This window comes from Hyla sarda, chromosome 7 (assembly GCF_029499605.1).
Source record: "Hyla sarda isolate aHylSar1 chromosome 7, aHylSar1.hap1, whole genome shotgun sequence".
Classification (NCBI taxonomy): domain Eukaryota; kingdom Metazoa; phylum Chordata; class Amphibia; order Anura; family Hylidae; genus Hyla; species Hyla sarda.
In genome coordinates, this window is record NC_079195.1 from 228,405,902 (window position 1) to 228,424,478 (window position 18,577).

General features: G+C 42.4%; 1 protein-coding gene across 7 annotated transcripts in view; it reads left to right on the top strand.

Moving 5' to 3' along the window:
• The window catches only part of DAB1 (DAB adaptor protein 1), a 705,741-nt gene that overhangs the window by 578,265 nt on the left and 108,899 nt on the right, over positions 1-18,577 (top strand). For all 7 annotated transcript variants that reach the window (XM_056532962.1, XM_056532964.1, XM_056532963.1 and 4 more), the window contains 2 exons: positions 2,853-2,992; positions 8,619-8,717. In XM_056532962.1, the coding sequence (XP_056388937.1) occupies positions 2,853-2,992; positions 8,619-8,717 (239 nt within the window). The remainder of the gene's footprint in view (positions 1-2,852; positions 2,993-8,618; positions 8,718-18,577) is intronic.

Sequence of the window (18,577 nt, forward strand, 5' to 3'; positions counted from 1 at the left end):
TCAGTGATGTCACTGCTGATCTCTAGTGATGGATAGGCTGTATTCTCAGTGATGTCACCGCTGATCTCTAGTGATGGATAGGCTGTATTCTCAGTGATGTCACCGCTGATCTCTAGTGATTGGATAGGCTGTATTCTCAGTGATGTCACCGCTGATCTCTAGTGATGGATAGGCTGTATTCTCAGTGATGTCACCGCTGATCTCTAGTGATGGATAGGCTGTATTCTCAGTGATGTCACCGCTGATCTCTAGTGATGGATAGGCTGTATTCTCTGTGATGTCACCGCTGATCTCTAGTGAATGGATAGGCTGTATTCTCAGTGATATCACCGCTGATATCTAGTGATGGATAGGCTGTATTCTCAGTGATGTCACCGCTGATCTCTAGTGATGGATAGGCTGTATTCTCTGTGATGTCACCGCTGATCTCTAGTGAATGGATAGGCTGTATTCTCAGTGATATCACCGCTGATATCTAGCGATGGATAGGCTGTATTCTCAGTGATGTCACCGCTGATCTCTAGTGATGGATAGGCTGTATTCTCAGTGATGTCACCGCTGATCTCTAGTGATGGATAGGCTGTATTCTCAGTGATGTCACCGCTGATCTCTAGTGATGGATAGGATGTATTCTCAGTGATGTCACCGCTGATCTCTAGTGATGGATAGGCTGTATTCTCAGTGATGTCACTGCTGATCTCTAGTGATGGATAGGCTGTATTCTCTGTGATGTCACCGCTGATCTCTAGTGATTGATAGGCTGTATTCTCAGTGATGTCCTCGCTGATCTCTAGTGATGGATAGGCTGTATTCTCAGTGATGTCACCGCTGATCTCTAGTGATGGATAGGCTGTATTCTCAGTGATGTCATCGCTGATCTCTAGTGATGGATAGGCTGTATTCTCAGTGATGTCATCGCTGATCTCTAGTGATGGATAGGCTGTATTCTCAGTGATGTCACCGCTGATCTCTAGTGAATGGATAGGCTGTATTCTCAGTGATGTCATCGCTGATCTCTAGTGATGGATAGGCTGTATTCTCAGTGATGTCACCGCTGATCTCTAGTGATGGATAGGCTGTATTCTAAGTGATGTCACCGCTGATCTCTAGTGAATGGATAGGCTGTATTCTCAGTGATGTCACCGCTGATCTCTAGTGATGGATAGGCTGTATTCTCAGTGATGTTACCGCTGATCTCTAGTGAATGGATAGGCTGTATTCTCAGTGATGTCACCGCTGATCTCTAGTGATGGATAGGCTGTATTCTCAGTGATGTCACCGCTGATCTCTAGTGAATGGATAGGCTGTATTCTCAGTGATGTCACCGCTGATCTCTAGTGAATGGATAGGCTGTATTCTCAGTGATGTCACCGCTGATTTCTAGTGATGGGATAGGATGTATTCTCAGTGATATCACCGCTGATCTCTAGTGATGGATAGGCTGTATTCTCAGTGATGTCACCGCTGATCTCTAGTGAATGGATAGGCTGTATTGTCAGTGATGTCACTGCTGATCTCTAGTGAATGGATAGGCTGTATTCTCAGTGATGTCACCGCTGATCTCTAGTGATGGATAGACTGTATTCTCAGTGATGTCACCGCTGATCTCTAGTGAATGGATAGGCTGTATTCTCAGTGATGTCACCGCTGATCTCTAGTGATGGATAGGCTGTATTCTCAGTGATGTCACCGCTGATCTCTAGTGAATGGATAGGCTGTATTCTCAGTGATGTCACTGCTGATCTCTAGTGATGGATAGACTGTATTCTCAGTGATGTCACCGCTGATCTCTAGTGATGGATAGGCTGTATTCTCAGTGATGTCACCGCTGATCTCTAGTGATGGATAGGCTGTATTCTCAGTGATGTCACCGCTGATCTCTAGTGATGGATAGGCTGTATTCTCAGTGATGTCACTGCTGATCTCTAGTGATGGATAGGCTGTATTCTCAGTGATGTCACCGCTGATCTCTAGTGATGGATAGGCTGTATTCTCAGTGATGTCACCGCTGATCTCTAGTGATGGATAGGCTGTATTCTCAGTGATGTCACCGCTGATCTCTAGTGATGGATAGGCTGTATTCTCAGTGATGTCACTGCTGATCTCTAGTGAATGGATAGGCTGTATTCTCAGTGATGTCACCGCTGATCTCTAGTGATGGATAGGCTGTATTCTCAGTGATGTCACCGCTGATCTCTAGTGATGGATAGGCTGTATTCTCAGTGATGTCACCGCTGATCTCTAGTGATGGATAGGCTGTATTCTCAGTGATGTCACCGCTGATCTCTAGTGATGGATAGGCTGTATTCTCAGTGATGTCACCGCTGATCTCTAGTGATGGATAGGCTGTATTCTCAGTGATGTCACCACTGATCTCTAGTTAATGGATAGGCTGTGATGTCACCACTGATCTCTAGTGAATGGATAGGCTGTGATGTCACCGCTGATCTATATCGTAAAGCTGGATATTTCCATCACCCTCCAGTTGCACATTGTCATAAATGTTATTTAGAAATAAAGTGATTTAATGTAAACTTCCTATCGCTGTAATAAATACATGAAGCAGAACATATGTATTTCATTGCCGGGATTTTTCATTCCCCGTGTCCTATATTCTGAAGCAGATGGCAATTATTTTCTTGTTTACTATGAATTTTTCGCCGTCTTTGTTGTCTGTACCAGTGTCGCCTCCAGCAAGAACGAAAAAAACGGAATCCATTTGGTATTCAGATACGTCTAAAATGTTACTTTTCTTGGGCCTGTTGTACCTCCAGGGGGGAGGCGTCTTCTTTGTTGTGACTTTTATGTTTTTCTGAAGATTTTTTTGTTTTTTTTCCCCTGTGTCCTTTCAGGCCAAGATCGCAGTGAAGCTACTTTAATAAAAAGGTTTAAAGGGGACGGTGTGCGGTACAAGGCGAAACTCATCGGGATTGACGAGGTTTCGGCCGCAAGAGGAGACAAGTTATGCCAGGATTCCATGATGAAGCTCAAGGTATTGTTACATTAGCCTTATATTCATCATCTTATGCGACATTAAAGGGGTACTCCGCCCCAAGACATCTAATCCCCTATCCAAACTCCGCTCTGCGCCAGATGACTGGCGAAGCAGGGCGAAGGCTTGTGACGTAATGACCACGCCCCTCTTGTGAGGTCACATCCATGCCCCCTCAATGCAAGTCTATGGGAGGGGGCGTGACGCCCCCTCCCATAGACTTGCATTGAGGGGGCATGGCTGTGGCATCGTGACTGTGCTCCGGCGCTGCACGATTTGTGAACTGGACACCAGGGACTAGAGAACTGACCCACTGGACACCAGGGACTAGAGAACTATACCACTGAACACAAGGGATTAGAGAACTGAACTACTGGACTCCAAGGACTAGAGAACTAAACCACGGGACACCAGGGACTAGAGAAAGGAACAATTGGACATCAAGGACTAGAGAACTAAACCACTGGATACCAGGGACTAGAGAACTAAACTACTGGACACCAGAGACTAGAGAACTAAACCACTGGATACCAGGGACTAGATAAATAAACCACTGGACACCACAGGGACTAGAGAACTGAACCACTGGACACCAGGGACAAGATAACTAAACCACTCAATGACAGGAATTAGAAAACTAAACCATAGGACACCAGGGACTAGAGAACTAAACCACTGGACTCTAGGCACAAAATAACTAAACCACTAGGCACCAGGGACTAGAGAACTGAACCACAGGACACCAAGGACTAGAGAACTAAACCATTGGACACCAGGGACTAGAGAACTGAACCACTGGACACGAGGGACAAAATAACGAAATTACTGGGCACCAGGAACTAGGGAACTAAACCACCGGACACCAGGGACAAAATAACTAAACCACCGGACACCAGGAACTAGAGAACTAAACCACTGGACACCAGGGACTAGAGAACTAAACCACAGGACATCCGGGACTAGAGAACTAAACCACTGGACACCAGGGACTGGGGCACTAAACCACTAGATAACTAAACTAATGGACAACAGGGTCTTAAAAAACTAAACCCCTGGACACCAGGGACTAGAAAACTAATTTAATGGACACCAGGAACTGGAGAACTGAACCACTGGATACCAGGGACAGAAGAATTGGACCACTAGACACAAAGGTGTGGAGAATTGAACCACTGGAGACAAGGACATGAAGAACTGAACCTCTAGGCAACAGGAATGAAAAGAACTGATACTGCAAAACTGAACCACTGAACACCAGGGACTATAGACTTTAACTTCTAGGCCCCAATAATTGTAAAACTGAACCACAAGACACTAGTGACTGAAACAGGGTTGGCATGGGGGGGAAGGCTGGCAACCGGGACAATTCCTTAAGGCCGCCATCCCCAAGGGAGCCCCCTAGGGATATGGGGAGGGAATTGAACTTAGGATCTTCGGCACCAGCTCTCGGGACTGTAGCGATGCGCACATAGCTGAAATCTATGACGGCAGTGAGCCTAGCCCTGTCTCTAAACACTTGTAGACCATGGGAAGCTTCATGCAGAACAGAGGAGGCAGAAGAGAAGACCATCCTGGGAACTGGGCCACAAAAACAGTGGGAACTACGATATTACACAGCTGAAAGCAGACCAGTAGCTAACTGGGTATGAGAAGATGTACCAGTAAGCCAAAATATATCCATTATACAGGGCTGGTACAAGGATTTTTGCCACCCTAGGCAAAAGCTAATTATGCCACCCATTGACTCCGCCCATTGACCCGCTCTTTGATATGCCCCACCTTATACTGGGGTGACACACTGTAACAAACCTCCTCCTCATACTGATTGCTGAGTGGTTTGGATGCTGGTTATATAACATTCTTGTGGCAGGCAGACCGGCGTCCCCCATCAAGAGGGCGCTATAGTCGGCTGTCTATTTTGCCCACAGGCAAATTATACGATTTGTGAACTTTATCACTTATCTTGTAGTGTCGAGCGCGAATATTCGAAGTGCAAATTTTTACCGTGAATATCGGAACTTCGCGATTTCGCTAATATTTAGAATATAGTGATATATATATATATATATATATATATTCATAATGACGAATAATCCTTTTCTTTTTTTCTTGCGAATATGCGAAAATATGCAAATATTCGCGATTATGCAAATATTCCCAAATATCAGCACTTCCAGAGGACACTAATCCCTCCCTTTTTTTAGGTGAAAGATATAATCGCGCATGTGCACTGTGTGAATTTCATTACGAAATTTTTCGCAACTAAAGAAAAAAGAGAATGAACATAGCAAAAATGCGAATTTCGCAAACATCGGACGAATATTCGTCCATATATTTGCAAAATATCGCAAATTTGAATATGGACCTGCTGCTCATCACTATTATCTAGGGATTTGGTGCCTGAAGCTACAGCACATTGCCCAAATCTGTAGTGTTTGTAGGTTCAGGCGCCAAATCCCTATATAAGGGATAAGTTCACCATGTTACGTATATACCAATAACTAAGGGAACCCTTGGGTCTTAGATACACAACCCCTTTGTAGTGCACCCTGGGTGTTGTGCAGATCTTTGCCTCTTCCTCACCAGGCCCTTCAGCTATTCCCAGCAGCCCCAGGTTCCACGCAATGGTCTAAATATTTCACCGGATTTTGACCGCGCCGTCCACCTTAGTAACGAGCAATATTTTTAATTTCTAATTCCTTTTTATCACTTTGGAAATTTGCACATCAGAAATTAGTTTTAATCCCCTCCATTTCCATTTACCCAACATGCGACCCGACACCTGCTGACAAAATACGCCGTCCGCGGTGCCCGGGAAAATGTCCCCTTGTCTGGGAGATGTTGGATTCTTTTCTTCCCAATAATTGAGAGGTTTATCCGAGCTCGGAGAATGATGGCGAAGCCCGGGAGGTCGTGCAGATTAATGTTCTCGTTTTGTAAGCCAGCAGTGTGACACAAGGATTTTGGATCAGTCTTAATAGTTTCTGTACCTTTTTTTTAAATTATTATTAAAAAAAAGTATTAAGGTTTCCCTCTGTATACACAAAACCTTCATCGCTGCTAATTCTTCAGTCTCTGCGACTTCCATGGACAGAAGCATTAGCAGCAATGGAAGTTTTTTGGGCTCACAAATATCATACAGAAGCCTATAATACGGTGGTCGCCAACCTGCGGACCTCCAGATGTTGCAAAACTACAACTCCCAGCATGCCCGGACAGCCAATGGCTGTCCGGGCATCCTGGGAATTGTTGTTATGCAACAGCTGGAGGCACACTGGTTGGGAAACACTGGCCAAAGGCATGCTGGGAGTTGTAGTTTTGCAACGTCTGGAGGTCCGCAGGTTGAAGACCACTGCTATAATAGATACAATGATACAGAAACACTCTTGTGCATGTCTTGTGCTTACCTGTTTTAGTTGATGTGGCAGGCACAGAGTTTTCAGCCATTCTGATTTATTTTCCATCAGTGAAATGATCTGCTAACGCTGCCTACGTTTCCCAGAAATTCTCTCCAGAGAAAGGGGGTGGAGTCTGATCACTACACCTGGTCATCTAATTAGGTTGCTGGTGTTGGAGGTCAATCAAGCGAACTGATTACTCATACGTAGGTTGGGGTCAGTTCACATTATAGCAGTATACAGATAGAGCTGGAGAGGGAGGTGTATAACTTCTATATATATCCTGATCCCATAGATATAGCAACAGCAGTATACAGATAGAACTGGAGGGGAGGTGTATAACTACTATATATCTTAATCCCATAGATATAGCAGCAGCAGTATACAGATAGAGCTGGAGGGGAGGTGTATAACTACTATATATATCCTGATCCCATAGATATAGCAACAGCAGTATACAGATAGAGCTGGAGGGAGGTGTATAACTACAATATACCTTAATCCTATAGAGATAGCAGCAGTCTATAGATAGAAATGAAGGGGATATGTATAACTATTATATATCCTGATCCCATACAGACAGCAACAGCAGTATACAGATAGAGCTAAAGGGGAGGTGTATAACTACTATATATCTTAATCCCATAGATATAGCAGGAGCAGTATACAGATGGAGCTGGAGGGGAGGTGTATAACTACTATATGTCTTAATATTATAGAGATAGCAGCAGCAGTATACAGATAGAAATGAAGGGGATGTGTATAACTATTATATATCCTGATCCCATACAGACAGCAACAGCAGTATACAGATAGAGCTGGAGGGGAGGTGTATAACTACTATATAACCTTAATCCCATAGATATAGCAGGAGCAGTATACAGATGGAGCTGGAGGGGAGGGGTTTTGAATTTAGCAGGAGGGATCTGATAGGTGATGATGTCATCCTGTAGTTCACATAAAAGTCAGCTGACCCAGGACTGACCACTTCCTCTGACACATTAAACACTGTGATATTCTGTGGGTCACATGACTTAGTTATAGTAATGAAACACATGGAGGCCGTGTCTGACAAGGGGCGTGGCTTAGTAGAAATTGGGTGACTTGGGGGAGGGCTTAAAAGTAGATTTGGACTCATTTGGCATTCAGTTTCAGTTTACAAGTCAGACAAATTAAAAATGCTTGGTGAAATGTCTAAAACAAATGTGTACTAGCACCATATTCATCACGTGCCATGCCACAATTCAATAAATCTGCCACCACACAAATTATAGGTGTAGAAGAATCGTTCACATAGACCACCCTTGGTAACTCCCCCACCCCATTATGTTGCTTCACTACACACAGCCATAGGATTACATGATAAAATTATTGTGCCTAAATTCACCACTAGGGGGAGCTCACTGCATACAGACTCTCCATGAGTTTAAATGGGTTATCCATGCAAAAAAACTTTTTATTTATAAATCAACTGGCTACAGAATGTTAAACAAATTTGTAAATTACTTCTATTAAAAAATCTTAATCCTTCCAGTACTTATAAGCTGCTGAAGTTGAGTTGTTCTTTTCTGTCTAAGTGCTCTCTAATGACACTTGTCTCGGGAACTGTCCAGAGTAGAAGCAAATCTCCATTGCAAACCTCTTCTACTCTGTGCAGTTCCGGAGACAAGCAGAGGTGTCAGCAGAGAGCACTGTTGTCAGAGAGTAAAGAACAACCCAACTTCAGCAGCTGATAATTATTGGAAGGATTAAGATTTTTTTAATAGAAGTAATTTACAAATCTGTTTAACTTTCTGGAGCCAGTTGAAATAAAAAAAAATTTTTTTTCCTGGAATACCCCTTTAATGATAAATTATTATGAAGTGAGCTCCCCCTAGTGGTGATTTCATCATGTGATCTTATGGTTGTATGAAGTGCAACAAAAAGTTTTGGAGAATTTTTTGAGAAATAGAAGTTTCTTTGAAGATTTAAAGACTGTATGAATAGCGCAGATCACCTCCTCTAACTGCTGCGCCACTTTTTACTCATACGTCTCTATCGGGATTGCAATCTGAACTGGGAAAGTCTTTAGAAAAAAAGTTGAACCAAACTGATTATCCTCAGTGAAAAGTGACGGAACGTTCCGGCAGCCTTTTCGGTTCTCCCTTAAGTAGAATTTTTCAAAGGGCCTCAGAATAATAGTGTGACCCCGTAACCCCAGATTACCTTTTTTTTTTTTTTCTCGACAGGGTGTTGCAGCGGGAGCTCGATCAAAAGGCGAACACAAACAAAAAGTATTTTTAACCGTTTCCTTTGGAGGAATCAAGATCTTTGATGAGAAGACTGGAGTAAGTAAACGCACGATCGGCCAAAACTGTTTAATATGTGCGGAAACACTGAATAAAATGCAACCCTGGGAATTACCGTGCGCAACATGAGCGCCATAGGTCCCTCATCTCACCTCCGCTGCCCTCTTGTTATCTTTTATTCGGTGTTTTCACAGTTGTAGAATCGTATTCAGCGGTTCGGGGGGGAGATATGCCGTAAGGAGGCGACATCGTTATTCTGTGAATTGATCTTTCACCTTCTCCAGCGATTTCCTCTGGTTCCTCGGAATATTCGCAGATTCTAAAGATGTTTTTTTTCTTGTTTCTATTTTAATGAGAGGTTCTTGTCTTAAAGGGGTACTCCACCCCTAGACATCTTATCCCCTATACAAAGGATAAGAGATAAGATGTCTGATTGCGGGGGTCCTGCCGCTGGGGTCCCCCGCGATCTCGGCTGCGGCACCCCAGACAGCTGGTGCACGGAGCGAACTTCGCTCCATGCCAGAAGACTGGTGATGGGGGGCAGAGGCTCGTGGTGTCACGACCATGCCCCCTCAATGCAAGTCTATGGGAGGAGGCGTGATGGCCCCCTCCCATAGATTTGCATTGAGGGGGCGTGGCCGTGAAGTTATGGCCTCCGGAGCTGCACCTTTGCTCTAAACGAATGCCGGGTGCATACCATTACAGTTACAGCTGCACAATCCTCTCTATCCCCTCCCTGCACTCATCTCTATGATCATAGAGAGAACTGTGTGGTCATACAGTTACAGCTGCACAATCCTCTCTATCCCCTCCCTGCACTCATCTCTATGATCATAGAGAGAACTGTGTGGTCATACAGTTACAGCTGCACAGTCCTCTCTATCCCCTCCCTGCACTCATCTCTATGATCATAGAGAGAACTGTGTGGTCATACAGTTACAGCTGCACAGTCCTCTCTATCCCTTCCCTGCACTCATCTCTATGATCATAGGGAAAACTGTGTGGTCATAAAGTTACAGCTGCACAGTCCTCTCTATCCCCTCCCTGCACTCATCTCTATGATCATAGAGGGAACTCTGTGGTCATACAGTTACAGCTGCACAGTCCTCTCTATCCCCTCCCTGCACTCATCTCTATGATCATAGAGAGAACTGTGTGGTCATACAGATACAGCTGCACAGTCCTCTCTATCCCCTCCCTGCACTCATCTCTATGATTATAAAAAGAACTGTGTGGTCATACAGTTACAGCTGCACAGTCCTCTCTATCCCCTCCCTGCACTTATATATGTTTTCATATAGAGAACAATGTATCATCTACAGTCATATTAAAAATTCCCTTAGGGTAAACCATTTATAAAATACCCTGAAGTATCTTGGTGTTCATGGATATCCGCACCCTAAAGGGATATTCCCACCTTAAAATGGTACAGCACAGTTATTAGCACTCAGCCCCTTTAAGACCAGTCATTATAATAATGGATAGATATTGGACTGTAACTTGACACATAACAAGGAGCAGAAGCGTCTGCAGGTCTCCGGCCACCATGTGGTTAATCGCCAATTAATTTCTTCCGCTTGTTTAGAGATTGTGCTGATTTTGCACTGAAAACGAGCGGTTACCGTCAGATGGAAAACAAACAGACATACTAATAGGCTGATCCCAGACAGAGATGTATTGTGCGGCTGCTACTAAGGCGAGCAGCCTGTTCTACAGCGGCGGCGGCCACCAGGGACTCCACTTTCTTGCTTGTGTCTGCTCCGCTACAAGACATCTGACTGCGGTGCGTGGGGGGGGGGGGGGGGGGAGCGGAGCAGGGAGGGGAACAGAACCACCTGGATCCCCAGATGGGGGGGACCAGACGCCTGTCCTGATTAAGAGACGCTCCGAGCACTTTATCAGAATCGCAGAATCTGCTGTAACCTGCGTGTTTGGTGACACATCGCGGGGAAGGGACGGAGCAGCTGCCGAGGTCATTTATACAGACAATTAAAAAATGAATAGAATCCAGGTGAAGAGTGGATGACGGCGGAGGAAGAGCGTTATAAAGTCAGCGCATTCCAAGGGCGATACAATTCTTCTATGTTTCTTTATATGTAGCCTTATGAGGCCTCAATCACACATCAGACTGGATCACAGATGAGTTTAGAATACAAGATTTATTTATTTATTTATTTATTTATTTATTTATTTATTTATCTATTTAGTTATTTATTTATCTATTTATTTATCTATTTATCTATTTATTTATTTATTTATCTATTTAGTTATTTAATTATCAATTTATTTTGTTATTTATTTATTCATCTATTTAGTTATTTATTTATCTATTTAGTTATTTATTTATCTATTTATTTATTTATCTATTTAGTTATTTATTTATCTATTTAGTTAGTTATTTATCTATTTACTTATTTATTTATTTATTCATTCATTTCTTTATTTCTTTCTCTCTTTATTTATTTAGTTATCCATTTACTGTAGTTCTTTATTTATTTATCTATTTATTTATATATTTAGTTATTTATAAAAAAATGCATTTATATTTTTTTTAGTTTTTTAAATATTTAGTTATTTATTTATATATTTATTTATTTATCTATTTAGTTATTTATTTATTTATTTACTTACTTATCTGTTTACTTTTTTAAATATTGTTTTTTATATATATATATATATATATATATATATATATATATATATATATATTTTTTTTTTTTTTTATCTCACTGCCATGAATAACAAAGGCTATGGAGATATGTTTCCTAACCAGGGGGCCCCTAGGTGTTGCAAAACTACAACTTCCAGCATGCCCAGACAGTCAAAGGCTGTCCGGGCATGCTGGGAGTTGTGGTTTTGCAACAGATGGAGGCACCCTGCTTGGGAAGCACTGCTATGGAGACTGTGTCACAAGGCAGAAGTAATAACTACAGGGAAGGAAAAAATTATTTGATCCCCTTCTAATTTTCTGCATTCGCACTGACAAAGAAATGATTGGTCTAGAATTTTAATAGGCGGTTTAGTTAAACGGCAAGACACAGAATTAGCATTTTGCTTAGTGAAATAAGTATTTAACCCCCTGTCAATCAGCAAGATTTATGGCTCCCAGGTGTCTTTTATACAGGTAACGAGCTGAGATTAGGAGCACTCTCTTAAAGGTGTACTCCGCCCCTAGACATCTTATTTCCTATCCAAAGGATACGTAACGGCTGTCACGCCTCCTCCCCTAGACTTGCATTGAGGGGGCGTGGCTTTGACATTATGAGCCTCTGGTGCTGCACCCGATGCTCTAAATGAACGCTGGGTGCAGCAGGGAGATCGCGGGGGTCCCTGGCAGCAGGACCCCTGCGATCAGACGTCTTATCCCCTATCCTTTGGATAGGGGATAAGATGTCTAGGGGCGGAGTACCCCTTTAATGGTGTGTTTACACGTTCTGGTTTTATTTAAAAATATTGAACACAAAGCCAGGAAAAAATCATATGGAGATAAATGCAGGACATGTAGACTTCTCCTGTTCTTAAATAATTTTTTGTCTTTATATTCAATAATTGCAATTAAATCTGAATGTGTGAACACATCCTAAAGGGAGTGCTCCTAATCTCAGCTTGTTACCTGTATAATAGACACCTGTCCACTGAAGCAATCAATCACATTGCAAACTCTCCACCAAGGCCAAGACCAAAGAGCTGTCCAAGGATGTCAGGATTGTAGACCTACACGTAGCAGAAATGAGCTACAAGACATCGCCAAGGAGCTTGGGGAGAAGTTTACAGAAGTTGGTGCAGAAATTTAGTCAGGGGCTCCATGTACAATCTCATCTTGTGGAGTCTCAATGATGATGAGAATGGTGAGGAATCAGCCCGGAACTACATGGGAGGATCTTGTCAATGATCTCCGGGCAGCTGATACTGTGGTCACCAAGAAAACAATTGGTAACACAATACAGCATGGAGGACTGAAATCCTGCAGTGTCTGCAAGGTCCCCCTGCTCAAGAAAGCTCAGATACAATCTGTCTGCAGTTTACTAGTGAACATCTGAACTATTCAGCACCTTGGACAGCTCTTTGGTCTTGGCCCTGGTGAAGAGCTTGGAATGTGATTGATTTCTTCTGTCTTTTATACAGGTAACTCTCCCTTTAAAAGGGTACTCCGCTGCTAGACAAAAAGAAGGCAAAAAAAAAGCAGGGGCCTCCAGCTGCTCCAAGATGAAGAGAGTGAAAAGTTAAAACTTCACATTTATTTCAGCATATTAAAATCAGAGGATATCCATGGTAAATAAAAAGATACAAGAAACCGACGCGTTTCGAGACGACACTGGCTTTTAGTCGTGGCACAAAAAATCAAAGATTCCGGAACAGGAATGACGTATGTGGACCATGCTTGCCTCCCTAAAAAGGACAGGAGATAAGATGTCTGATCACTGGGGGTCCCGCTGCTGGGACCCTTCATGATCCCCCGTAGCACCCGGAGTTCTAAACAAACCCCGGCTTCCTGTGGCAGTGGATGTGACGTCATGATCACGCCCCTTGTGACGTCATGCCACGCCCCCTCCATTCATGTCTAATGGAGGGGGCGTGTCAGCTGACACGCCCCCTCACATAGACATGAATGGAGGGGGCGTGGCGTGACGGCGCGAGGGGCGTGGCCATGACATCACGATCACTGTCTTCGGCTCCGAGCATTATGAACAAAATGTTCTAAACGCGTTAGCACCGGAGTACCCCTTTAAGGCTATGTTCACACGTCGGAAATTTCCACCATTCTTCTCAAATTCAGCACAGAAAAACAGACTGCATATTTTATGCAGTTCTGCAGAATTCCAGCGGAATTTCTCATCGCTCGAAACACAGAATTCTGACAAAATTCAAAGTCCCATTGACTTCAATGGGATTCGGCCACAAAAGTCGAGGACAGGTCTTTTATAATTGTGCCGAATGCGGAATTTCCACCGTGTGAATGGGGCAGTGGAATGGCATAATGTGCAGTAAATTTTGGCTTCACTGTGGGATTTGTAGTTTTGCAACAGCTGGAGGCACACAGGTTGGGGAACACTGCTGTACGAACAGAAATAAAACTCTTGAACCACCTTGAAAATTTATGAAACAACAATTTAGCAAATAAATGGTTAACAAAAAAAAATATCCCTCTATTTATGGGGCATTGTTCGCTAAGTCACCGGTCATTCCGTGGGCGAGGAAATATTAATTGTCGCATTAATTAGCGCTATTTGTGCTCATCATTATCTGATTATCCGTGAACAATTGGGTGGATTTTTATTAAACCGAGCTTCTTCTCCTCCAACGTCGCCAATTAATGAGGCTGTTTACAGAGCGCGGACCCGGCGGAGGTTCCTTAACGCCGAAGTTAATTACTCCTTCGTTAGGAGAGGGATAAAAAAAAAAAACTCAGATGTTTTCGAAAATAGGTACGAAGGTGGGAATTAAAGGGACAGCGCACCAGAAGTTACCGCACAATTACTTTGCAACCACTATTTCAGGGTTTTCTAAACAGTGTGTCTCCAGCTGTTGCAAAACTACAACTCCCAGCATGCCCGGACAGCCGTTAGCTGTCCGGGCATGCTGGGAGTTTTAGTTTTGCAACAGCTGAAGGCATGCTGGGTAGGAAACACTAGCCTAAGGATGTCTGGACATGCTGAGGGTTGTAGTTTTGCAACAGCTGGAGGCACACTGGTTAAGAAACACTGGGCTAAGGCTGTCTGGGCATGCTGGGAGTTGTAGTTTTGCAACAGCTGGAGACACACTGGTTAGGAAACACTGGTCTAAGCCTGTTCGGGCTTACTGAGAGTTGTAGTTTTGCAACAGCTGGAGGCACACTATTTAGAAAACACTGACCCAAGGCTGTCTGGACATGCTGGGAGTTGTAGTTTTGCAACAGCTGGAGGCACACTGGTTAAGAAACACTGGACTAAGGCTGTCCGGGCATGCTGGGAGTTGTAGTTTTGCAACAGCTGGAGACACTGGTTAAGAAACACTGGACTAAGACTGTCCGGGCATGCTGGGAGTTGTAGTTTTGGAACAGCTGGAGACGCACTGGTTAGGAAACACTGATCTAAGGCTGTCCGGGCATACTGAGAGTTGTAGTTTTGCAACAGCTGGAGGCACACTGGTTAGGAAACACTGATCTAAGGCTGTCCGGGCATATTGAGAGTTGTAGTTTTGCAACAGCTGGAGGCACACTATTTAGGAAACACTGACCCAAGGCTGTCTGGACATGCTGGGAGTTGTAGTTTTGCAACAGCTGAAGGCACCCTATTTGGAAAACACTGCTCTATGCAAATGGCGCTTGGTAGAATTCTCTACCGGATTTTCGCGGCCGGCTGTGCGATTTTCACATCAATAAATTCTGTCTCAGTTTTCAATATGGCTCCTTCATAAAGGGGGCAGCAGCGGAAAGAAATACTCCATGGCTGGCGCCTCATTATGGCGTTATAAACTGCGGTCGTTCGCTTCATTAAGTTTGTTTTACTTGATCTGCCATTGAACAAATGTGCGTTAAGCAAACGAAGATTGAGGATCCCACAGGGGCCCCTCCCCCCACCAACCAAGAAGCTGAAATGTTTATTTATGTTTTTTTATTTTATTTATTTATTTTTTGTATTTATTATTTTTTTTAAATCACCGCTCTTAATTGCAAAACATTTTTTGCGGATAAGAAATGTAACGTCAAGTTAAGTACGCCACATTTACAGACTTAATGAAGAGGCATCTGTCAGGCCTAGGATAAAACAGCAGCGCGAGGAAGGCTGCGGCGGTCGCGAATCTGTGCCATCGCTTCTCCTCGACTGAAAACCCTCAACCCATATGTCTGACATTTCCCGGGAAATATGTTTATTTTACTTGCCAAATGAAAAGCATGCGAGGTGCTCGCTCGGAAAAATAGTGTTACTGTGTCTTTAAATTTGATACCAATAGAATCAAGGATCAAGATTTAAGATGTGATACATTGTAGCTAAACTATCATAAGGTTGAGTTGTTGTACCCAGGCAGTAGCGCCAATATGTAGCGGAAATCCTGCAGATTTTCCACACCAAAAATGTATTTATTTATTTATTTATTTATTTTTTATGTATGTTTTACTTTTATTTATATTTCACTTGCATAGAAGGTAGAATATCCACACCAAATCCTGCAGATTTTCCACAACAAATATTTTATTTATTAAGTTTTTATTTCTTTATTAATTTATTCTTTCATTCATTCATTTATTGATTTGTTAATTAATTAATTAATTAATGTATTTATTTATTTTTCATTTACTTTCATTTTTTTTACTTTTACTTATATTTACGCTGCATAGAATATAGAATATCTACTCCAAATCCTGCAGATTTTCCACAACAAATATTTAAGTTTTTATTTATTTAATTATTTATTTATTCATTCATTTATTCAATTATTCATTCATTTATTGATATTTGTTAATTAATTATTTATTTATTTATTTTTTATGTATGTTTTTACTTTTATTTATATTTCACTTGCATAGAAGGTAGAATATCCACACCAAATCCTGCAGATTTTCCACAACAAATATTTATTTATTAAGTTTTTATTTCTTTATTAATGTATTCTTTCATTCATTCATTTATTGATTTGTTAATTAATTAATTAATTAATTAATTAATGTATTTATTTATTTTTCATTTACTTTCATTTTTTTTTTACTTTTACTTATATTTACGCTGCATAGAATATAGAATATCTACTCCAAATCCTGCAGATTTTCCACAACAAATATTTAAGTTTTAATTTATTTAATTATTTATTCATTCATTCATTTATTCAATTATTCATTCATTTATTGATATTTGTTAATTAATTATTTATTTTATTTATTTATTTTTATGTCCATCTTCCATAAACCGACCTGTACCAAAATTCACAGCAGAAAATCCACACCAAACCTTGCAGACATTGGTGTTGATAAGTTGCATGTTGGAGTTTATTATAGCAGCATGCCAGATTTTTTGTATACAGAATTTAGAGGTTTTTTTTGCATGGTCCTAATACTTTATTCATATAGCACAATCAGATTCCACAGCTCTGTACATTATTCACTCATATTGGTACATCTCCCCATTGGGGCTCAATATCTGAATTCACCTATCAGGGTGTTTTGGAGGAAACCAGGGAGAACATACAAACACATGGAAAACATACAAACACAGGGAGAACATACAAACACAGGGAGAACATACAAACACCAGGGAGAACATACAAACACAGGGAGAACATACAAACACAGGGAGAACATACAACACATACACAGGGAGAACATACAGACACCAGGGAGAACATACAAACACAGGGAGAACATACAGACACCAGGGAGAACATACAAACGCATGGAGAACATACAAACACCAGAGAGAACATACAAACACATGGAGAGCATACAAACACCAGGGAGAACATACAAACACGTGGAGAAGATACAAACACCAGGGAGAACATACAACACATACACAGGGAGAACATACAGACACCAGGGAGAACATACAACACATACACAGGGAGAACATACAACACATACACAGGGAGAACATACAAACACAGGGAGAACATACAACACATACACAGGGAGAACATACAAACATAGGGAGAACATACAACACATACACAGGGAGAACATACAAACACATGGAGAACATACAACACATACACAGGGAGAACATACAAACACAGGGAGAACATACAACACATACACAGGGAGAACATACAAACACAGGGAGAACATACAAACACAGGGAGAACATACAAACACAGGGAGGACATACAAACACATGGAGAACATACAAGCGCAGGGAGAACATACAACACATACACAGGGAGAACATACAAACACAGGGAGAACATACAAACACAGGGAGAACATACAACACATACACAGGGAGAACATACAAACACCAGGGAGAACATACATACACATGGAGAACATACAAACACCAGAGAGAACATACAAACACATGGAGAACATACAAACACAGGGAGAACATACAAACACAGGGAGAACATACAAACACATGGAGAACATACAAACCTGCTGCAGATGTTGGATTTGAACCCAGGATTCCAGTGCTGCAAGGTAACAGCGGTAACCAGTGAGCTACAATACTACACTAAAATCCAAGGGAAAAATCTGCAACATCTGGAGGTCCACAGTTTGGAAACCACTGCTCTTTACCATTGCAGAAGCCAATTTTTTGAGGACTCCAGTTTGTGTCCTTTCCCTTTAAGTCTCCGGTGGAATTGGCCGTTGGGCCGGGGCCAGGTTCTCGCAGCAGATAATGGCGCAGTGGGGATCACATCAGCCAATCAGAAAGAGACTAATTGTTAATGTCTGAGGAATCTAAAGATCTTTATACATCTCCGTCCCTGCTCAACACTGTGGAGCACAAAGACCCCGGCTGCTGCAGAACACGGTCTGCTGCGGAGCTGTCAATCACCCTGCGGAGGTCTCTATCACCAGCCATGATACAGGGGAGCGGATCCCTGCTGTACTGTGTATATGGGGCCATTCATTTCCATTCACTACAAACTGTGCTATTCACCTTCTTAAAGCTTTATATTACATTAGGTTTGTTTTATGCCTTTTTTTGCATTCTGACTATCCCTCCCATCATCCCTCTGACTCAAGGGCACCCTTTGGAGTGCAATACCTGAAGCCAGATTTTCGAAACCAGGGTGCCTCCAGCTGTTGCAAAACTACAACTCCCAGCATGCCTGGATAGCCAAAGGCTGTCCAGGCATGCTGGGAGTTGTAGTTTTGCAACAGCTGGAGGCACCCTGGTTTCGAAACACTGGCCTAAGGCTGTCCGGACATGCTGGGAGTTGTAGATTTGCAACAGCTGGAGGCACCCTGGTTTCGAAACACTGGC